The sequence below is a fragment of the Suncus etruscus genome, chromosome 8 (assembly GCF_024139225.1).
Source record: "Suncus etruscus isolate mSunEtr1 chromosome 8, mSunEtr1.pri.cur, whole genome shotgun sequence".
Lineage (NCBI taxonomy): Eukaryota > Metazoa > Chordata > Mammalia > Eulipotyphla > Soricidae > Suncus > Suncus etruscus.
The window spans coordinates 16,560,068-16,582,684 of record NC_064855.1 but is presented as its reverse complement, the minus strand read 5'-3'; the positions used below and the strand labels follow the sequence as shown (position 1 = coordinate 16,582,684).

At 52.7% G+C, this 22,617-nt stretch overlaps 1 protein-coding gene across 1 annotated transcript in view; it reads right to left on the bottom strand.

Moving 5' to 3' along the window:
- Window positions 1-5,474: 5,474 nt before the first annotated feature.
- The window catches only part of SIK3 (SIK family kinase 3), a 199,731-nt gene continuing 182,588 nt past the window's right edge, over window positions 5,475-22,617 (bottom strand). The window contains exons 16-25 of the mRNA XM_049778200.1: window positions 21,739-21,889; window positions 21,078-21,203; window positions 20,787-20,872; window positions 20,280-20,389; window positions 19,041-19,356; window positions 17,664-18,562; window positions 8,004-8,152; window positions 7,384-7,516; window positions 6,763-6,931; window positions 5,475-5,661 (exon numbers count right to left, since the gene is read on the bottom strand). Coding sequence (XP_049634157.1) covers window positions 6,774-6,931; window positions 7,384-7,516; window positions 8,004-8,152; window positions 17,664-18,562; window positions 19,041-19,356; window positions 20,280-20,389; window positions 20,787-20,872; window positions 21,078-21,203; window positions 21,739-21,889 — 2,128 coding nt within the window. The 3' untranslated portion in view covers window positions 5,475-5,661; window positions 6,763-6,773. The remainder of the gene's footprint in view (window positions 5,662-6,762; window positions 6,932-7,383; window positions 7,517-8,003; window positions 8,153-17,663; window positions 18,563-19,040; window positions 19,357-20,279; window positions 20,390-20,786; window positions 20,873-21,077; window positions 21,204-21,738; window positions 21,890-22,617) is intronic.

The following is a 22,617-nucleotide window of genomic DNA, read 5'->3' as shown; positions in this document are numbered from 1 at the left end:
CTGGGCCTATTTATGGCTGCGGAAAGGGCCAGGCAGGGAGGGGACAAGCCCGGCCCAAGCTTTGCCGCAGCTCACTGGTCCCGGCCATGTGGCACTCAGAGGTCAAGGCTCAGCGCTGTTCGGCAGGCCAAACACAGTGGACAAACAGAAAGTTGTGGGGGCGGTGCAGGGGCTGCATGGCCAGGGATCAAGGGTTCAGACGGGGGCGGGGGGGTGGGTGTGTGTGGGCCTGCCTGGACAGAACCTTCTTGGTTTCAGGAGCTTACTCCTCCTGTCTGTTGTGCTGGGGAAGGGGGGCTCTGTAGGCAAGAAAGGTAGACTCATGGGGTCCGCCATGCTGAGAAGGGTCCCTTCTCCTTGCACCCACCCCCTGTATGCCAGAAACATCAGCTCTAGCCCCAGGCCCTCCCACAGTCTGCCTGCCACATGCCCCACCGTTATTACATGTTATTACAGCCCCTGCAGGAACTTACCCATTGGAAGGAACTTACCTCCCAACTTAGGGCCTCCTCCTGGGTGTGAGGGAGGCAGTGACCCCAGAGTAACAGAGCAGGGATGGGGAAGCTGCCAACATTTCTAAACAGATTACAGCATTTGCTATCTAAAAATATTACCCACAGCCAGGGTTGGAGTGATAGCACAGAGGGAAGGGCATTTGTCTTGCACTCTGCCAACCGGGGTTGGATCTCCGACATCCCCTAGGATCCCCCGAGCTCCACCAGGAGTGATTCCTGTGTGCAGGGTCTGGAGTCAGCCTTGACTACTGGGTGTGGTCCAAAAACCAACCAACCAACAAAATTAAAATAGTACCCACTGCTGTCAGTTCCTTTAAATGGGAACCAAATATTTAACACTAAAACAAGTCATTTAACACCAAGAAGGACCCGGAGGTGTCCAAAAGAAGGGTGTGATTGCTGCCATTGATTGTGTGTCTATGGGCACAGAGAGGGGCTCTCCCTGAGGGGAGAGTGGAAACAAGCTCTCAGGGGCCCTTGGAGGGGCAGGATGTGATGGGGAGAAAAACTTAAGAGGGCAGTGAGGGAGACCTCAGTTTGTATTTCATTTTGCCTCCAACTTGTCAAGTCTCTGAGAGGATGACGCTCCCAAGTCCCCAGGCCTGGCAGGCCCTGAGCCAAAGGCCCTCAACTGTCAAGGCTGAGAACTTGGAAGTCAACAGTTGCCACTGTCTTACAGAGAAGGAAAGTGATGCTTGGTCGAGATCTGCCCAACACCGATGCCAGGCTCCCGAGCAGTTAGAAGCTGGGCTGGCCTTAAAATCAAGGGCTCTAGACTTCGGACCTGGGGCAGGCCTGTCACTGCTCTCTGACTCAGGAAACTCCTCTAGTACCCTGGGGCCACCGGGGGTTGGGGGGCTGCTGGCCTGACTCAGTGCAGATGGGTCTGTCTTGGAAATGTGTGGGCATAGGGTTTAAATTCCAGAGCTGCCCTTATCTGTTATATGGCCCTGGTTATGTTACATAACGTCCTCACACCTTTGTCACTTACCTGTTCAGTGGAGGTAACACCTATCTACTCAGAGAGGGCATGTCTAGACACGCATGGAGCCTGGAAGTGCTGTTTGCATCACAAAGGGAAGCGCCGTTTTTGCATCTTTACCCACTGGCGTAACTGCGTGTTTCATTGTAAAAGAACTGGAGCTTGAGCAATAGCACAGTCAGGACGCTTGCCTTGCATGTGACCAACTTGAGTTCAATCCCTGGCACCCCATATGGTCCCTTGAGCTCTTCTAGGAGTGAATCCTAAGCACTGCTTGATGTGGCCTCCACCCCATTATTAGAAATAAGAGAAGCTTGGGGCCAGAGAGATAGCACAGTGGATAGGGTCCTTCTCTTGCATGCTCAATCTGAGTTCAATCCTCAGCATCCATCAAGGAGTGACTCCTGAGCACCACCAGGTGTGAATTCCCTCAAGAAAAGAAAAAAATAAGAGTTTTCTTTTTTTTGGTGAAGGGGGTCACACTCAGCAGCGCTCAGGGGTTACTCCTGGCTCTATGCTCAGAAATCGTTCATGGCAGGCTCAGGAGACCATATGGGATGCCAGGATTTGAACCACCATCCTTCTGCATACAAGGCAAATGCCTTACCTTCATGCTATCTCTCCAACCCCAATAGGGGAGTTTTGCATGCACTCAGATCCCTGCTAGAATACAAAGGAGAAAGAGAGTGTCTTTCTGGATGGAGGGAGGGGAACCACCAGTACCAACACACTGTGTGCATCTGTGTGGATCTGGACAGGCCCTGCCAGCAGCAATGGGGCTCCCTGTTTCATGGCTGCATGGCCACCATCAGAGCCTGTTGACCTCCACCCTCATCCATGACCCACTACCCTCGTCCTGGAAATCTCTGGAAGGAACCCTCTGATCTGGCCAGCCCTGGCCCCTCACTGCTGCAGGTAGTAGTGTTGCTAGTGGCCTCTGGGTGTGGTGTCTGCTCAGAATGATCCGTGGCCCGTTTCACAATGTCTGTTCAGTGCTGTGCTATTCACTTTTCTCTGAAGGACTCTGTCCCCTACTGGATCTGTCACCTGATAGAAACTCAACAGATATTTGCTCAAAGCATGCATGAGTACAATCGAGGAAGACACAAGGCCCCCCTTTGTGCAGGGGACACAGATAGCATGATCTGTTGGACACTGGGCTCTGTGTCCTTACTGTGCTGGGCCCATTTCTTGTCAAGTCCATGGACAGCCAGGTGGGAGAGCTGTCAAGGGAATGGAGGCCCCTCTTTCCTGCCTGGCCATTACCTAAGGCTCCTGTCCTGTCCCTCCAGCCACAGGGCATCAGGACTCATCAGGTTGACTCGCCTGCAAATAAGAAGCGCAGAGACAGAGATGGACCTTAGGGACCAAGTACTAACCTAACATGACCTTGGGGTGGGTCCCAGCACCACCTCCCAAGTTCTGTGTCCTGCAGCTGGATAGGGCCAGGCAGGCACAAAGTCTGAAGGTGGCCAGGAGAGGCCCCTACTTTCCTTTTAGGCCCAATCTGTTTTCTGGAAATTCACCCACCACCAAACAGAGGGAGCTGCTGACTTCAGGAGAAAGCAGTAGCTTGTGCAGGAGTTCAGGCCAGACTGGGAGGGCACTTGGATGGCACCAGGGTCTTCCCTTCTAGTGCCAACCTAAGGTAGTCTCAGGAAGGCCCTGTGGAAAAGGTTCTCTTCTCTTCTGGGCAGTCCCATGGCGGTTCCCTTCACCAGTGTTTCTCAACCTTTTACTGACTGTGGCTCCAATCTGACCCTGTATCCTTCATGTGCACCCACATTTATGTAGTTTTTTTTTTTTTTTACCCATGAACCCTTAGATAGCCTAGGGACACAATGTTGGGGAACCTATGGCCCCTGGCCAGAAAACACTAGAGGGGCTGGAGCAATAGCACAGTGGGCGTTTGCCTTGCACATAGCCAATCCAGGTCAGATTCCAGTTTGATTCCCAGCTTCCCATATAGTCCCCCTGAGCCTGCCAGAAGCGATTTCTGAGGGCAGAGCTAGGAGTAACCCCTGAGCGTTGCCAAATGTGACCCAAAAACCAAAAAGAAAGAAAAAGAAACACTAGAAACTTATAAAGAAAAAAATAAAATAAAATAAAAGCAGTCTTTTAAACATTTTCCTTCCCACCTTACTCAGCCAACACACATGTAGTCTTTTGAGAGGCAAAAGCATGACAGGTACTGTGGGTGTTGGGGTACAAATGGGTTCCAGGGTGTACATTGGGTGCTGGATGCTGGGTGCAGAGGGCTTCTGGAAAATGCGTGATGGATGAAGTGGGCTGAGTCCCAGGCCCTCAGGCCACATGAGAAGGCAGCTGTGGATTTCCTCCACATAGCCTCCCTTTCCCCAGTCGGACTGATGCATGCGTACCCACAAAGACTTGGGTCTGATTACAACATGGATCTGACTTTTTTTTTTTAATCCTTTTTCAGTTCAACATAAATGAGAAAGGAAAAAAAAATACTTCTGACATCTTCCAAGAACAGAAATAGGAAAGTATATTCATGTACATTCAACAGATACTGCGCATATTGGTTACTACAATACAAAGCAATGACTTCTGAAAAGTGTGGCTCGCAGGATGGCACGGTTGAGAGGCTCACTGGCTTTCATCACGGTGTTGCTGGAGGAGGGGGCGACAGACTCTTCCAGAAGTACAGTACCACGGAAACAGGCCAGGCAGTGCGCGGTTGGGGACGGTCTGGGGGACGGTGGGGAGGGGATTAGCAGGCGCCCAGAGATGTCGGCAGTTGTGGTCAAGGCTTTCTTGAGAGCTTCCTCCAGCTTGTTTTTGGGTTCCTCCAAGTGGAGGGGGTTCATGGAACATGGGTCCCCAGGATAGGTCCTAAAAAGGCTCTTCTTGCATGGCAGGAATCTACTCAAGGAATCTGGGGCCCAGGAGCTGAACTGTTTGGGGTGAGGTGTCATCAGGAGCTGGTCTGGGAGCCTCTTTTCTCTGTGCAAATTCATGAATGAAGGACTAGGAGGGGCCTCTCCTCTCCTAAAAAGGAACATCCCCCCCCCCCCCCATCTTGTTTTGAAGAGAAGAAGCCAACCCTGGGTCCACGCCCAGCCAGCAAAGAAGACTTTGGTTTCTAACAGTGAGGGGAAGGGAAGTTGGTGACACGCGTGCTTGTAAACGCACTAGGTCAGCGGCAGCAGGAAGCAAGGAACCAGGGTCACTACGCCTGTCACCAGCATAAAAGAACTGGGCACAATGACACGTCTAAAGAAAACCCCTGGGATCAAAGGTGTGGGTCACAATTCCAAAAGAATATGATCTGATTAAACATTTCTCTTTCCAACAAAAATACCTTTTGTAGCAACTTTTACCCCCCCAAATAATTCCGATGTGGTCAAGAATTGAGATGGGTGTTAGGAGATGTCAGGAGGAGAGAAAGGCTGCGGGGCCCATCTCCATATTGAGGTACAGATGTACATGGGGAGACAATCCTGGGGTGCAGTATCAGAGGATGAGGAAAGCCACACCAGGAGCACAGAGGACCACTTTGGGGGAGTCCACGCCGTGGGAGAAGCAACAGGAGATCATAAAGAGGCTGAGGAAAATGTGCAGTGGCCATGGTCTGGTTCCCGTGAGATCTTGGCTAGACCGCTGTGGGGCCTGGTAGTAAAGGTCTCCCCAGGGTCCAGGCTGGGGGGCTCCTCTGGGTTTGCTCTTTTGGCCAACAACACTCTCCTTCCCGTCCCCTTCCGGCTCAGTCACTGTCCCTGGAAGAGCCGGGAGGAGGGACGGGCCTGATCTTCATGTGGGGTTCAGGAAGAGGGGTGCTTCTGCTTCTGGGTGCTAACTGCTTTGCTGTGCTGTCTCCAAAAAGGGAAAGGAACTGGGGAAGGGAAACAAGAGGTATATCACCTCCAAAAGAAATATTCCCCCTGCCCACCCCCAAAATCCCCAAACCCAAAGCAATCCAGCAATTCAAATCCGCCAGTTGTTCACAGAAGGTGGCCAGAGTGGATTTGCTGTTTATTTCCTGGGCAAAATCCCCCTCGAAACCCTAAAGAACAGAACACAAGGAGCCGGCGGTGAAGGAGGAGGCCTATGGGTAGAGAGAAACTTGGTGGCATTTTGGCGCAACGCGGCTAGATACTGTTTGTTTCCAGTCGACCCTTCTGTTCCGAGCTGTACACACACCTGCAGCAGAACAGAGGGGAGAGTTTACCTGATGGATGGATGAACAGACAGGGAGATACTCCTCTTTCCCTTTAGAACCTTTTCTTTAAAGCAGTGGGGTTAGACACCCTTGGGCATTTTATTTTATTTAAGAAAAAACTGGGGTGGAGTGATAGCACAGCAGTAGGACATTTGCCTTGCATGCAGCTGATCCAGGATGGATAGTGGTTCAAGTCACGACATCCTATATGGTCCCCCGTGCCTGACAGGAGCGATTTCTGAGCACAGAGCCAGGAGTAACTCCTGAGCACCAAAAACCCACCCCCCAAAATTAGGAAATAAAAAAAAAAACTGGTTTTGTTTATAACCCCAGTATTGCTCAAGGATTACTGCTGGCTGGGCTCTGGAGACATAGGCAATGCTGGGGTTGGCTGCATGCAAGGCAAGTGCCCTCCACACTGTCCTATCACTCAGGACCATCTCAGGGGCTTTTTTTGTTTATTTGGTTTTGGGGACACACCCAGTGACTGCTCAGGGGTTACTCCTGGCTATGTGCTCAGATATCACTCCTGCTTAGGGGACCATATGGGACACCGGAGATTGATCCCGGGTCTGTCCTGGATCAGCCACATGCAAGGCAAACACCTTCCCGCTGTGTTATCGCTCCAGCCCCACCAGGTTTCTCACACTGAGGCTGGAACATGGGTCACCAGGGAGGTTAAGGCTCTCAGGACCTCACTGTGGTTTCCACAGATGCTACTGCCCATTCTGTGTGGTTAGAGCCTCTGCCAAGCCACTCACCTATTTTCCGGCTGGGATATTCTTCAACTGCACAGAGAAAGAACTGCCTGGGGTTCTCTGGCTAGATGCAGAATGACCCCCCTCAATCACCCTGTTCAGTGCCCTGTTCTCAAAGCTTACTGACTTCCACGCATGCCACCGCCAGTTCTCAGACCAAGTCGGGCACCCACAATGCAGCCAAGAGCCAGCCTGGCTTCGTGATGCTTCTTCCTTGTACCCCCAAGTAGCTGCACGACAGAGTGGGGATACCTGGGGGACCCTGCGGGGAAGCAGCCTGAAATTGGTGCTAGTGGTAGTCGCTAACTGACTGGGGTCACTCACTCTGGTTCTTGCTAGACGCCAGCCTGCTCCATGCTGAAGGAGACCTCGGGGTGCTTATAGCTGAGCAGGATGCCTGTGAGGCACGTGGAAGGGTAGCAGGCGGGATTTAGGTGCTGGCTGTCCTCGGGCAGGTCCAGGGCCTCCGGGCCTCCACGGTGCTCCCCATATTCTACAGGGGCAAGATAGTGGTGTGAGGCCGTCAGGTGGGCCAAGGCAGGAGAGGCCTGTGTCCAAACCCGCACCATGCCAGGCCCCATCTGCTCCATGGCTCAGGCAGGGGCCAGTACCCCATTCTTCTCCTGGAGTCCATATCCCCATTTCCTTTATTGTCTTCCCCAGTGAAGACACCCCAGAGTGGGGCTCCCTGGAAAAGCCTGGCCCTCTTTCATAGTGGGACGTCCACTAGTCTCCTCCGGAACCAGCTACTGACACCTGTACCCCGCTAGCGATGGTGTCTTATCAGGACCAGACCAAGCCCTGGAGGGGGTCTGTTAGGGGCTCTCACCCTGATGCCTGGGCTGGCCCCTCACTGGGGAAAGTGCCTCACACCACCAACCCTGGCCTCCCCATCAGCTCTCCAGATAAAAGGGGGAACAATGTCTGGAGAAGAGGGTCCCTCACCCGCACTGTCCCCATCCTGGAACTGCTGGCTCCCCATCAGTGAGGACTGGCTGAGGACCGCATCCGCCATGCGGGCTGAGCTCAGTGCCTTCCCTGCTACAAGGCTCATTCCCGACAGCGTCTCCAGCTGCACCTGCACAGGACATGGAGGGAGAGTGAGGGGGGGGTCCCCCCCTGCAAGTGATCTGCAAGTGCAGATCAGGGACAACTAGGCACCCAGACACCCTACACAGCCACACTCTCAGCACCAGGGAACCCCCAGGGTGTGTGGTTCGCTTACGGTGGAACCCCTTTTAACTGTGGCTTCTGCATCATCTCGGGGAAACCAAGGGACCCCTTTTCCCAAGTTCCAGGGATGCCAACAAGTCTCAGTGCTCATTGGCAGAGACAGAGTCCTGTTTGAGACAACGTTGAAAACGAACCCTAGTGGGGCTACAGTGTAGAGTGGGGCACTGCTGAGAAGGGTTGCTCTGTAGAAAGACAGGGTACTGATCTGTCAGGGGCCTCACTGCCACACCCACCCAGGACACCCCAATTCTCAGCTGGGCAGGGCTGGGGTAGGAGAACAGAGCACACGGTTGCACCCGCGTGAAGGCACTGCGGGCCCTGACAGGACGTACATAGGCGTCGTCGCTGCTCTGGATCGTGTGGTGTCTCTGCAGTGCTCGGGGCCGGTGCGACTCGCTGGGGTAGCCCGGCCGGTCAGGCTCTGGCAGCTCCATGGCTTGGCCCGGGGCTCTTCTCTCCATGCAGTCCCCCAGGATGGACTCTGGGGAAAGAGCCGATGGGTCAACTGTGTAATGTGGCAGGGGCCCGTGGGGAAATGCTGGCCCAGGAGCATGGCAGGAACCCCTGGAAACTGCCTTCGCTGAACTCCAGATCCAGTGGGCAGTGTTTGCACAACCTCATGGAATTTCAGGCACACACTCCCTCAGCTCCTGTGCCATGCCCTGCCCTGACCCCATCTTCCTTCTCTCCAGCTGCTGTTACCTGCTCCTACTCTCTCTCCTCCCACTTATCAGGGCAGTTGCGGCTTTTCTAGCTGTACATGTGAACCATGACTGGCAGGCTCACCAGTCGCCAGCTCCACCATCACCCTCTGCAGAACCGATGCTGCACATGGGCAGTTCCAACATCCCAATGTAGCAGCGTCCCCCACAACCCCCTTTTCTAAATCATCTGGCTGTTGTCTCAAAAGAGCCTTACTGATTCCTTACTCCTGGATCCCATTGCCTTGAAGCCTAAAGAATCAACCTGCTGTGAGGTGAGGCCCAAAGGAGAGAACAAAACAAAGGAAACAGTATGATGATTTAGAACAGGGGTCTCAAACTCGTGGCCCTCGGGCCGTTTGCAGCCCTCTGTACAACATTTTGTGGCCCTCGGCCGGCCTTCAAATATCGCAGTATTCGCAATTGTTCGCTTACAGAATAATCGCAATAAAAATCACATTAGTAAGAAAAAAATCGCATTAAACATTCACATACCCCGAGCAGTTCCGTTCGGGGTATGCAAATGTTTAATGCGATTTTTTGCGATTTTTTTCTTACTAATGCGATTTTTTATTGCGAATATTCAGTAAGCGAAATCCCTTATGCGGCCCTACCTCACCCTGACTTTGCCTCCTGTGGCCCCCAGGTAAATTGAGTTTGAGACCCCTGATTTAGAACCACAGTCCAGTTTGGTTCCCAGAGCCCAACAGGAGAGATCTCTGAATGCAGAGCCAGGATTAAGCCCTGTGTACCACAGGTATGCAAATAAAAAAACAACAACAACAATCAATCAACCTGGGGGAAGCTGGGTCTACCAGATGCTTTCCTCTGAACCTCAGACCTCTTTCGTGTCAAAGCTCCCATCATTCTGCCACTGCTGCCCTTCCAGATTCATCCTTTGCAGTGGTCTTCAAACTACAGCCTACGGGCCACAAATTGTATTTGGGTTGGTTTTTTGTTTGTTTTTTGTTTTTTTGTTTTTTGGGCCACACCCGGCGGTGCTCAGGGGTGACTCCTGGCTGTCTGCTCAGAAATAGCTCCTGGCAGGCACGGGGGACCATATGGGACACCGGGATTCGAACCAACCACCTTTGGTCCTGTGCTATCTCTCCGGGCCCCACAAATTGTATTTGTTCCCGTTTTGTTTCTTCACTTCAAAATAAGCTATATACAGTGTGCATAGGAATTTGTTCATGATTTTTGTTTTTACTATAATCCGGTCCTCCAATGGTCTGAGAACAGTGAACTGGCCCCTTGTTTAAAAAGTTTGAGGATCACTGCTTTAGAGGGATGGAGAGAGTACAGCAGGTTAGGCCTTGTCTGGCACATGGCTGGCCCAGATTTGATCCCTAGTCACTATCTATGGTTCCCTGAGCCCAGCCCAGTAAAGTCACCTGACATCTGACATGAGAAGAACTCCATTTTCACTTGGATGGGGAGGTTTCGTAAATGTACTAACACTGGAGGTAGACAGGAAGTGTGAGTTAAATGGGCTGGACTGGAACCAGACGTCAGTGATTCCAGCTCAGGAGACTTCAATGGGCTGATTGCTCTGATTTTATCCTTGGCACCAACTGAGTTCAGATGTCTCAACTGCTCGCTTTCCATGAGTTCTACGAGGATCAGAATTGTGGCATATGCATAGCCGAGTGCTTCTCTACCCCAGAACACTAATGCCCAGAATTCAATATTGACCTTTACCTGAGATTCAAAATCGCTTAGTATGGGTTAGGGAATGGGTATATGGCTCAGTAGCAAAGTACAGGTCTAGCATACCTGAGAACTGAGTCTGATACCCAGTTTCACAATAAATAGAATGAAAATAATTCTCTAGATTTGGGATGGGGAAATGGTTCAAAGGACCACAACTTTTGCAAACAAGAGCCCCAGGTTCCATCTCTGGGTCCCTAAACATCTCTGAATGTGTCCCCTGGTCCCAGATATAAATTAATATCCTATCAGAGTTCTAGCCTGAGCTTTGAGGAGGAAAGTGAATTTCCTTTTGACCAAGGATGGTTACTTCTAAACTGTAGTATCGTCCTAATAACACATTTGATGTTCTGAGTTTGAGCCTTGAGGCCAGGGATAGAGCCATCAAACAGACCATTATCCATGTATGTGGGAGGCCCTGGCACTTACTTCCTGATGAGTTGTACCTTGGTGAGATCAAGTTTTCCCAGTTGTTTACTAGGAACCAAAGCCGTAGTGCTAGGACTACCATTCTCACATCCATGTTAAAACAGAGGAAGGGGTCCAAGACTGTGTTCAATCTTTTATGAGGACCAAAGTGGGGCTGGCTCAGGGGCTGAGATTAAGACAGGGAGGAAGAGGAACTAAAATGATGGAAGAAACAGGCAGGGCTTCCCTTGTTCCAGAGATGGAGGAGGCCAAAACTTTTTCCTGAGTTCCACAAGCAGAAAGTACAGAAAGGGAACAGCAGCCAACAGGCCCTGCTGTCTGAGGAAGCAGCTGCCGGGAAGCAGGTCCATGCAGGCACTGTGCTAAAAGCCACCCAAGCAACCACTTCTTTTTTTGGGGGGTGGAGGGTGGGAGGGTCACATCCGGCAGCACTCAGGGGCTACTCCTGGCTCTATGCTCAGAAGTTGCTCCTGGCAGGCTCAGGGGACCATATGGGATGCCGGGATTCAAACCACCAACCTTCTGCAAGAAAGGCAAATGCTTTACCTCCATGCTATCTCTCTGGCCCCCCCAAGCAGCCACTTCTAATAAGTGTTTTGTCCAGATGTCTCCACTCTCAGGTCACATATACCAACCATGCTCTCTTTTGGGGACTTGTTCTCTGGGTTTTCCAACTGGACTCCGTACTCTTGGCACTTCTCCTGGCTCCCCTTGAAGACATGCAGGGGGCATTTCTGCTTAAAGGTTTCTCTTTAAGGTTTCTTTTCATGCTGTTGTCCTGTGGTACTGGAGTGTGTGTATAGGTGCCACCCTTCACCTTATAGGCTCATTATCAGACACTTTCTCTCCCACCCACCCCACAAACCTCAACGTGGGGCTGAGGGTGGATGAATATTTTCCTTTCCCTCAGGGGAACCTGTGGGTCACTCCCATGATTCTCACTCAGGCCAACAGGTGAGAGCATGGCTGCTGAGGAGCTGTAGTGTCGAGGTCACTAGGGTCATAGGATGCCAGGGATGGAAGCACGTGCCAGGCATTGTTCTAACCTCTAGGCTACCTCCCCAGCCCCCTTTTCCCTGCTTTTGATTTTGAATTGATTCCTATTCCCAATCTGCCCCTCCAAAGCATAGCCCCCTCTTAGCATGGCCCTGGGGAAAGTCGCCTGGGTCCTGTCCCCCTGACCTACCTTAGAGCTGGTACCAAAAGACCTCAAAAGGTACTCCAAAGCCCAGTATAGCCCTGCTTGCTGATGCTGCAGGCTTCCTGGATAGCATGCTTCGTTGTGTCCCCTGAACCCTGAGCTCCAGACCTCCCCCCCAAGTTCCTGAGGGGGTGTGTGCTAGGTGAGTTTCCACCTTGTGGGAGTGTCCTTATCTGTACTCCAGAACTCAGCTCTGGGTGAGCCTGGTAGGAGACTGGGGTTCTGATTGCCACCTCAAAGATGGTTTCTCAGCAGATTCAGGCACACTGGACCAGGTGGCAGAAACAAAGAAGGAAATAATTTTTCCTTGAGGGGTTAAACCCAGCAGTACTCAGGGGCTACCCCTGGCTCAGTGTTTAAAAATAACACCTGTTGGCACTCGGGGATCACGCCCAGTGGTACGCCAGGGGGCAAATGCAGTGTCAGGGTCTGAACAGAGATCACTCACATGCTCAGCTACTGCTGCTACGCTCACAACCCCTGGTGGTGCCGGCAAAGAAACTGGTATTGGCTGCATTTCGAGACAAGAGTCTTAATCCCTGTACCAATTGTGACAAAGAACATGACTTCCAGAATTAGGGAGACAATTCATCTTTAGTGAACAAATTTGAGCTTAAAACCTGAGGGAAAAGCAGGAAAGGGGGCTGAGTTCCACACCCTTGGTCAAAGACCCAGAAAGGCAAATCTCCTTGGCATGGTGCACATGCTTGGAGGGCATTCAGGAGAGGCAAAGGGGATAGGAGGGAGGGAAAGAAAAATGAAAGAAAGGAAAAAAAGGAGGGAAGGGAGAGGGGAGGGAGGGAGGGACAGAAGAAGGAATGAAAGAGGGAAGAAGGGAGGGAGGGAAGGGGGAAGGAAGAAGATAAGACAGAAGGAAGGAATGGAGGGAAGAATGGAAGAAGGGAAAAAAGAGGGTGAAAGAGAAATAAGGGACATAAAATCTGTAGTAGGCTCCAATAATAGAGAGTATGGACTGGGGTACGTTGTAAAGCCTTTCCTAGCCTCAGTTTCTCTATCTGAAAAATGAGGGGCTCGTTCTAACTTAATAGCTCATATGACACTGGAAAGAAGAGCAAGAACTCCTGAATCCAGGGAGTCTTCGAGACACTGTTTTATTTTGGTTTTGTTCTTGTTTGCTTTAGCAATGGGGCCAAAATCTAGCTGTACTCAAGGTTTCCTCTTGGTTCTGCACTCAGAACCCAATTCTGGCAGGGTAGAGGACCACATGTGGTGCTGGGGATCAAATTCAGTTGGCTGCATGCAGGGCAAGCATCCTCCCTGCTGCACTCTTTCTGGCCCTGCCACTCTATAGAAATCTGACCCACCAGTTTGGGAGATCCATGAATGTAAGGAGAGAAGCTGCTTGACCTGGGCTGTGAAACATCTTTGGTACCTTTTACGCCAATTCAGCAGCTGGAGAAATCGTCCTGCTCACAAAAGGCCATATAAATAATGGGGAAAGAGGTGCTGGGGGGGTGGCTTTCCGGTGTTGACCAAGAGTGAGGAGTGAGAGAACAGGGGTACACAAATACAATGCAACTGCCCACCTGCGCGGGAACTGACTTGCACAACTCTATTGACCTGCCAATGTTGACCCGTCCTTCCTCATTGACCGGCTAGGAAGAGAAAATGAGTAGGACAGCCTGTGTCCAGAGACAGAGAGCTCAGGAAGGGCTGGAAGAGGGCCATTCCAGCCTGATCCCCTTCATCCCTTTCCTCTGCAAGGCCTGGAGTGGATAAAGGAGTTTCAGGAAGTGGTTTTCTCGGGAGCTCATCTCACTGTGCACGCTGGTTCCACAGAGGAACTGACTGGCAAAGTCACAATAAAAACCAGCTTGTGTGTGGTGAATGCTACAGGAAGAAGATGAATGCTACAAGCTCAACTCTCCCTCTGGGGGCAGAGAGGGAGCAGACAGGAAGCCACCTGATAGCACAGGGCAGTGGGGTGGGGGTAAAGAGGGTCTCCATGACATTCAGTTCTCTGGTCCTCCTAGCCTATTAGACTTTGAGATTGCCATCTGTCCTCCCTTCAGCCCTGCTACACAGCGGCTGATACCAAAGCTCTGTGTGTGTGTGTGTGTGTGTGTGTGTGTGTGTGTGTGTGTGTGTGTGTGTGAGTGTGTGTGTGTGTCTGATGTCAAAACTGTGTGAGGGGTGTGTGTGTGTGTGTCCCATGGGGCCGTCCTGAGCGGCTGATGCCAAAGCTGTGTGAGGGGTGTGTTTGGGGGGGTGGTGGATGTGGATGTGTATTTCGTGGGGCCGTCCGGGGCAGCCTTTCAGTCCTAGACACCACTCAGGACTGGCTCTAGCATGGGCAGATTACACAGTGAGTTTCGAGACACCCAACTGGAGGTTTCACTGGAGCAAACAGCAGCCTCCCTCCCCATTCAAAGACACAAACGAGGCAGCTCCCTCCATCTTCCCATCAACAGTTGGAGGTAAGCAGCAACAGGCTCTTTGGAAACTTTCTGGCAATGTAGAACCAGGATCCCTAGTGTCTGAAGAACAGAATCGTGAACATGACATTGGTTTCTACCAAGGCACATGGTCTGGGTAGGGGGTGGGGTCAAAAGAACAAACGGCAGAACTAAGACCCCCATGGGGGTAGACATGCAGCACACACAAGTCCCGCTGCTTCTCCCTGTAAATCCCACATCCCGCCTGCTGTTATACAGATGAAGAAAGGACACGGGGTCCCATTGTTTATAGGACATCCTGCTGGGAGGGAACCTTCCAAACGACAGGATCTGGATTTTATTTATTTATTTATATATTTATTTATTTGGCTAGTTGGTTGGTTGGTTTTTGGGTCACACACAGTGGAGCTCAGAAATTATTCCTGGCGGCTTGGAGGACCATATGGGATGGGATGCTGGGGATGGAAAGTGGGCCAGACACATGCAAGGCAAAAGCCCTCCCCACTGTGCTATTGCTCAGGCCCTCCCTACAGGATCTGAACCCAAATCTGTGGCTTCCTTCAGCCAGGCTGTTCACTTCTCTACTGTCCTATCCTGCTGCCCTGGATTCTTAGGTTCCTGCAGAGATCAACTAGGCTTCATTTGCTAAGGATAACACGAGGTGCATGTGTTATACAAATATCACAAAGTCACAAAAACAGGATGGGTATCAGGAAGATGGGAGAGTAGTATCTAGATGGAAGAAGGCACAGCTGTGGCCAAGTGAGGGGTTTGAGGTACACTGTGCTGAGAGAGGGAAGAATCAAGTGAGGGGCTAGGACTGTGGTCCCAGAAAGACTCACTCCACTGGTGAGGGGAAGCTGACAACAGAAGCAGACAGAGCTGGAGATTTCCAGGTTCTTGGTCAGCTCGATGTTTTCCAGAAACCAGAAGAGCAATGTGGAAAGAACATGGAGGTGTGGGGGGAGCTGGGAAGCAGCTTAGCTGAGAGAAGCAGTGAAAGCTCTGTACCCCCACCCTGCTCTGCCCCCCACTCCACCCGGCAAGTCTGCACTATGGGGTCTGGGCAGAGATCAGCAGAGAATCAACCTTCAGTAAGGGCCTGGCATGGAGGGATGCCCAGGGATGCTCATGGCACTGCAGTTGCTTCTGGTTAACTTTTTGGATGAGGAAACCCTGCTTTGGCTTCCATTAATCCAGTCTTCTCACTGACCCACCAGCTACATCTCTCTGAGACAGCTCTCAACCCTGGTTCTTCCTGCTCCCCTGAAGCCAAAGGGCAAAATTTCTTCATCCACTGAGACCTATCCACAAGCTGCTACTGAGGGGAACCTCAGTCTCCCTCCAGAGACTCGCCAGGCAGCCAGCCCACCCAGGGCCTTCCTCTGACAGCTCAGGCCCTGGCCAGCCCAAACCCTCTGGATACAGGTGTGACCCAGGATGGAAAGGTTAGCCAGAGAACTGCTTTGAAGAAAACCACTTCAAGGGGATTCATGGATTCATTACTGACAAAGGGACCTGTCTTCCCAGCTCTGCTGTCTTGGATTGTACCAGCAAGATGTTCAGCAGGCACCTTAGAGACATGTTGTAGGGCTGTGGAGAGACATACTCTGTATATAGACAGCCGTGGGGTATGGCACTGAACTCCAGCAGGAATGCAGAGATAGAGCCACCCTCCTTTCATACCCACAGCTGCCTCTGCAGAAGTTCTCTGGGACAGGGAGATGCCACACTGCCGAGACAAGCTGGAAAGTTCTCACAAAGCTCTGTGTTAGGTGCTAGGGGCCCTACAGGGAGAAGACTCTGCCATTACCAGGGATGGTACAGAGAGATGGTACAGCGGGCAGGGCACTTATTTTGCATGCGGTGTACCTGAGTTTGATCCCTGGCACTCCTTTGGTCCCCTAAACCCCGCCATGAATGATCCCTGAGCATAGACCAGGAGTAAACCCTGAGCACCACTGTATGTGGTCCCAAACCAAAAATAAATAAGCTTGCCATCTCTTCCCTCTTGATCTTGGTCCTGCTTCCTAAAATAAGCCTAGAAAAATCTGACTTTCTTGTGGGTGGAGCGACAGCACAGAATGAAAGGTATTTGCCTTGGATGTAGCTGACCCAGGTTTGATCCCCAGCATGCCATATGGTCCCCTGAGCCTGCCAGTAGTGATTTCTGAGCACAAAACAAGGATAACCTCTAAGCACTGCTGAATGGGGTCCAAAAACAAAAACAAAATGAAACAACAAAAAAATCTAACTCTCTTGTCTAAAGATAGGCTGTATTTCTGTCATTTTTGTTCTCTCAGTCTGAATCCTGCTAGACTGGCTTGTCATTCCGCAGGAGGGTTCTGAAACCCATCGTGTGTCCCCTGAGCACATCTGAAACCACCAAGTCCTCATTACATGTGTTGATCACTGGCTAAGTTTTCCATTTGTCTGGATCTGGGCCCTAAGCACCACCCCACCCTGTGTTCTGGAGGTTAAATGCAAGCAACATAGAGAAAATGCAGGTGGCTCCAAGAATACAAAAACGGGAAAAGTACAGGAAGTTTCTAGGTTGCCTGTTCCATGGGTAAGTTCATTTTCACAATTGATGGTGGATGACAATGATGATGGAGTACTGGTCCAGACTTTGTATAGGGTGAATGCTATGATGGTAACTGAAAGACATTTTGTCTGAGCGCAATTCAGTGATGGTCACCATCATCTTCAGAGTGACAAGGTGGTCAGTGGCAATTACCAAAGTGACGCAAAAGGAAATGACTCGGGGCTCTGCTGAGGCTGTGACCAATGAAGGGAGCAAAATGAGTGACTCACAAGCATGGTAATGTGAATTCAGACTAGCAAGCACCCTGAGCGCTCTCTCTCTCTCTCTCTCTCTCTCTCTCTCTCTCTCTCTCTCTCTCTCTCTCTCTCTCCCACACACACACACACACACACGTGAATTCAGACTAACAAGCACCCTGAGCTCGCTCTCTCTTTCTCTCTCTCTCCACACACACACACACACACACACACACACACACACACACACACACACACACACACACACACAGACAGAGGCCCAAGTGTCTAAATCCCAGCAGGTACTCTCTAAAGGAGTGGCCATGGCAAGTCTGTGATGACTGGGAGGCGGCAGCAGTGCCAGGATGGGGAGGCTGGAGGCTGGAGGCTGGGCCTGCCACGGCTCCCCTAAGTCCTATATCCTCAGCGCAGGTGACTGATTTTCTACTGGAGAGCAGAGTTAGCAGCTTCAGTGACAGTCTAGAAAGGAGGGGTTCGGAGAAAATCATGGCTCTCGTTGACTGCACTAAGCATTCGTTTTCAATCACTATCTTTATTTGAAAAACAGACCCTTGGTCCACCAACCCTCCACTTTCTAAGTGCTTCTTGCTCGAATGGTCTTAAGGGTATTCTGGGGCTTTATTTTCCTTTTATAAAGGAAACCCAGAGTGCTAGCTGCAAAACAGATCAACGACCAAGTTCACTGAATGAGGGCGGCCGGACCCAGTACGTGCACTTTGCAGGGGCTCTTACCTCGGCTGGACACCTTATTTCTACTGAAGGCAGCAGCTGGCTGGTGCCGGTAAAGATGGATGCCCACTTCCTGGGCATGATTCACAGTTCCCAGCAAAGACTCGGGGTCCCCGGGTCCGCCTGTGCTCAAGAGCAGGGGGCTGTGGTGGCCACCCTTGGCCAGCGAGCTGGGGCTCTTCCGCTCAGGAAAGGCATCCTGGGCGCCCTGGCAGGAACACTCCTCCTCCATGCTCTCAGAGGGCAGGAGGACGGGCGGCGAGGGCACCTGGGACAGACATTCCTGTGCCCGGATGTGAAGAAGGTGCTGGGGGCTGGTGTGGTGGTGGTGGTGGTGATGGTGGTGGTGGTGGTGGTACGAGTCAGCGTTCTGGTATGACAGAGCCTGGCGCTCTGCCAGTGTCTGTCCCCCAAGGCTGGAAGCTAGACTCCCCGCATCCCCCTGGTTCATGTGCCGGAACAAGTCCTGGTATTCTTGGTGCTGCTGCTGCTGTTGCTGTTGCTGTTGCTGCTGCTGCTGCTGCTGCTGTCGTTTCAGGAGCGGGGCAAATTCTGAAGGAGGCAGGCGGATGTCCGAGTGGCCAGTGAGCGAGTGCCGGGGGGAGAGCAGTCCTTGAAGGATGGGGGGGATCTGCTGGTGTCTGCTGTAGTCGGACGGCGTGGGGGACAGCAGGGCTTGCTGTAGTGCTGACGTGGTATAGAGTGGTGGCTGCTGGTGCGTACTGGAGGGGAAGGTGGGGAATTGGTCAAGCGGAGGGACTGTCAGGGCTTGGGCCGGAGGGAACCCCGTTCCTGTTGAAGGACTGCAGCTGCTGGGGGAACCCCGGGGCTGGTCCAAAAACAGATGGGGGTGTAACTGCGCCTGGTCGTAGTTAGCAGGGGAGAACCGATGCCCGTTCAAGCTGCAGACACAAAAGGGAGTGAGTTCTGGGCACATGTGCAAACATACCCGTGGGGCTCCCGGGCGCAGCCTCTCCCTTCAGGAGGGGCCCCCCTGAGAGGCGGCAGGAAGAGGGCAATGCGGGCATGAGCCCTGCTCATCTCATTAGCTTATCCAGAAACTTCCAGGGGATTCAAGAGCCCAGGTGAGGAGCAGAGCTGGCGCTCCAGAAGCCCTGATATCCTGACTAAGCAACTATGCAGGCTAGAGAGTTGGGGGGGGGCGGGGAGGATACTTCAAGGACTGGCCAGCGGATGGGAACACCCGAAGCTGTGTGGACAGGAAAGGAGATGGGGCTTTTTCCTGAGCACCAGTCTCAGATTCCCCCAAACCACCTCCTTTTGAAGAGGGTGAAACAAGCCCAGCTCAGGGAGACATCCCTCCTGCACCCCACATGCCATGCTGAGGGGCTCCAGTGAGCCCAGCTCTGGCAGACTCACCTGTGGGCATCGGCGCTGTCGGCGCTCAGCTGCTTGGACAGGGGCCGGTGGCCATAGCTGAAGGAGGCCATCAGGCTGCTCCGGTGCGGCCCTGCCATCTGGCTGGTAGCAGGGCTGATGGACAGGCCCCGCCTGGCAGCACCTGCTCCGCTGCCTGGCAGACTGCTGAGCATGTCCACGGGCTCCTGCACCTGGATGGTCACCTGCTGCTGCGGGCCCAAGCAGGTGAGCGCCACACCTGGAGGTGGGGAGCCGGTGTCTGGCTGCTGCTGGAAGCGGGAGGAGAGACCTGGGTACTGTGAGGAGGCGGTGGGACCTGCCGTGGGGGAGGAGAGAGACTGTGTGTGACCCAAGGCCTGGTGGCTCCGCACAAGGATGCTCAGACCCGAGGTCATCGGGGGCAGCGCCTGAGTGATCCAGGTGACCGGGCAGCTTCCATACAACACAGACTCAATGCTGACGCCCCGAGGTGGCAGAGAGTCGGTTATCCCTTAAGCAGCCAGTGATTCCCCCCAGGCCCAGAGGTGGACAGTGATCAACGTCTGTCCCTCTACCTCCCCTGGTATGGCCACCAGCCTGGGGCACCACTACAGAACAGGTCGGACCCTTCCAGGCTGCCTAGTTACCAAATACAAAGTATCTGAGCACTGGTCTCTGTAGCCTAGAGATTGGGGTACACTCCTCCTCCTCCTACAAAGAGAGGAGGTACCCATATGCTTTGTAGGACCCATGGGGGTCATTTGAAATATTAAGAAATGCGAACGTGGGGGCTGGAGAAATAGCACAGCATATAGGGTGTTTGCCTTGCACATGGCCGACCTGGGTTCAGCATCCAGTATAGTCCCTCGAGCCTGAGCCTGCCAAGAATGACCCCTGAGCAGAGAGTCGGGAGTAACCCCTAAGCACTCACCTAATACTGAGTGTGGGAAAAAAAAATAAATAAATAAAACGCAAACCTTTACTGAGTACTGTTTTGTGCCTAAGATTGCTCCAAGGGTGTTAAATATACTTATGCATAAAATAATCCTAGTATCCCTGTTTTTCACTGAGAAAGCGGAAGTTCACAGTGGTTCGATAATTCTCCCAGGGCTTTCCAGAATCTGAAGCCCAAGAGCCAGGACTGGCACCGAGACGCAAATATTTGGTTATTCAGTCTCTCCAACCCATCCAACCCATCCATGACTAAGCTCACTTTGCCGTGTGGCCTCCCAGGCTTAACAGGGGCCCCTCCCTACTCACCATGAGGTGGGATCAGGGTGCCACTCATGGGGGGAGGGCTGTTATTGGGTTGCCGGAAGAGATGGTTGCTAGGGTGATTGGGGGGCGGGCTGGAAGGCTGAATCCGTAACCTGGAAAACAATACCACCAAGATAAAGGCATCAATTTCCAAGGCGACAGTTTGACGAGGGGAGTGAGTTTTAGCCATCCATACTCGAGAAGGGACTTGATAGTTTTAATCTGATCAAATGCAGGCTAGAAAAACCTACAGTGCCCTCCACTGCTGTGTAGGTGAAAGCTATCAACATGGCCATACTCCCCAACAGGCAGGTGTCACAGGCCCTGAGCCTGCCCGGAGACATCTGCCAGGCTGAGTAAATGCGAGAGGCCTGAAGGTCAGGGTTTGAGCTGAGCCGTTGAAACAGGAAAGCGAATTCCCTGCTCATCGACTCAATTCTTCCAGGATGTGAGAGAGAGTCAGAGCCAGTCACAAAGCCCCGGGTGTGGACCGACCAGGTAAGCCGTTACCTCTGGAGCTGGTGAGTGAGCAGGGCCGGCTGATTTTCACCTGAAGCCTGGAGAGGTGGAGAAGGCTGAGGAGGGCAGATAGAATCCTGAAAGGGGGGAAATCATGGTGAGCTTTAAGGGAGGAGAGGGAGAGAACCGGCTGTGGCTACTGCTGAGGGACTTGCTGGGCCAAAACCTTGCCTCATACCCACCAACATGAGCACTGGAGCAGCACCCAAAGCCCTGGTCCGTGGGCCGGCAAAGTGACTGGAAACCAGCTGGGGGAAAGTGGGGGACGGGGCTTGGGCCTACCTGAATCTGCTGCTGGAGACTCTGGTGGTGCTGCTCCTGCTGGTACAGCAGATGCTGTTGCTGGGTCTGCTCTCGGGTCCGCTCGTCCATCTGCCCCCCGTACATCTTCTGCAGCTGCTCACACTCCTGTGGGGGGATGGAAGAGCCTCAGAGGTCAGCATCCCAATGAGCAGCTCACCCATCAGGACAGGGCCAGTGTCTCACTGCTCTGTCTGAATGATTGTTATGCTCAAGCCCGGCCTATCTGCAGAGGCTGGGACCATAATGACAGCCATGGGCACAGTCCACACCACATGGAAGAGAATTACTAGTCCCGCTAGATGCCCGGACGAAGAACGCCCCAGTGAAGTCTGAGCAAAGCAGGCACCCCCCAGGCCCCGAAAGTCCTATGGGAAGTCCCAGTTTGCCAACACCCTCCTTGTGACAGCCGAGCCCGGAAGCTTCTCTCTAGGGAAGGATGGATGATGAGACAGAAGAACTTTGGGCTCATGATGCTGAGGAGAGGGATTTGGAGAGGAGGAGAGTACATACACTAGCTGGACCTATGGGAGCTTGTTCAGTTGCTGTGGCACAGATGCGAGAGGCTAAAAGGGCCCACACCCGGCTGGTTTTCACACCCGCCCAGGGAAGCTTTGGGGGTGTGGGGGTGGCCCTTCATTACCTGTTGTAGTTGTTTGATGCTGCTGTTGTTGCCCATTTTCTCCAGGTGGGCTTTGAAGGCCTGGATGCTCGCAGCCCCATCTGAGAATCGGCGCACGGGTGAGAAGCGCTCGGTGGGGAGGTGCAAAGTGTTGGAGTCCTTGTAGGAGGAACTGAACACACAGAAGTGCTGGTCAGGTGCAACCCTTGGGCATTGGGCCAGCACTCATCCAGGGCCAGCTGCTTCCCCATGAACACACGCGCGGCTGACTTGTGTGGGGTGGAGAAGCCCTGCAGTCCCACCACCTCCACGGCCAGCCACTCCCTAGCCTGCATCTCCTTAGAGGGCTAAAGCCATGTCTTCCAGTTAGTTCCACTTACCTGTACTGGGTTTGACTAGCCAAGCCCAGAGAGGTGCTGAGGTCCAACACTTCCAGGCTTTACCAACCTAGCAGGCCCAAGAGGAACTTCTTACAGTGCCTCAGGCAGGCTGTTTGGGGCACTTACTTTCCTGCCTGCTACTCTCTCTCTCAGGCCTTTTGACACTTAAGACCCACAGCTAGAGGCCCAATTTTCTCTGAGCCGACCTCCATGTTGCAGGAGGGAATTTATAGTCAGGCTGGAACTCAGACCATGAAAGGAAGTGTGGGGTGCAGGTGTCAGGAGCAACGGGCACTCCTGGCCCGAGAAGGAACACGCACGTTCTTAAGGGACATGGGTGGTGAGACCCTGCATGCAGCTTTCCAATGCCAGGAAGGGGATGGCCTGTGAACAGTCCTTCCCAGGGCGGCAACTCCCCAGTCTGACCTCCACGGAAAAGAGCCACCCGAGGTGACTTGTGAAACTCTCCCCTTGTTCACCCAAGTGTAGCCTGAATGGACACTGAGCAAGATGCAGCCAA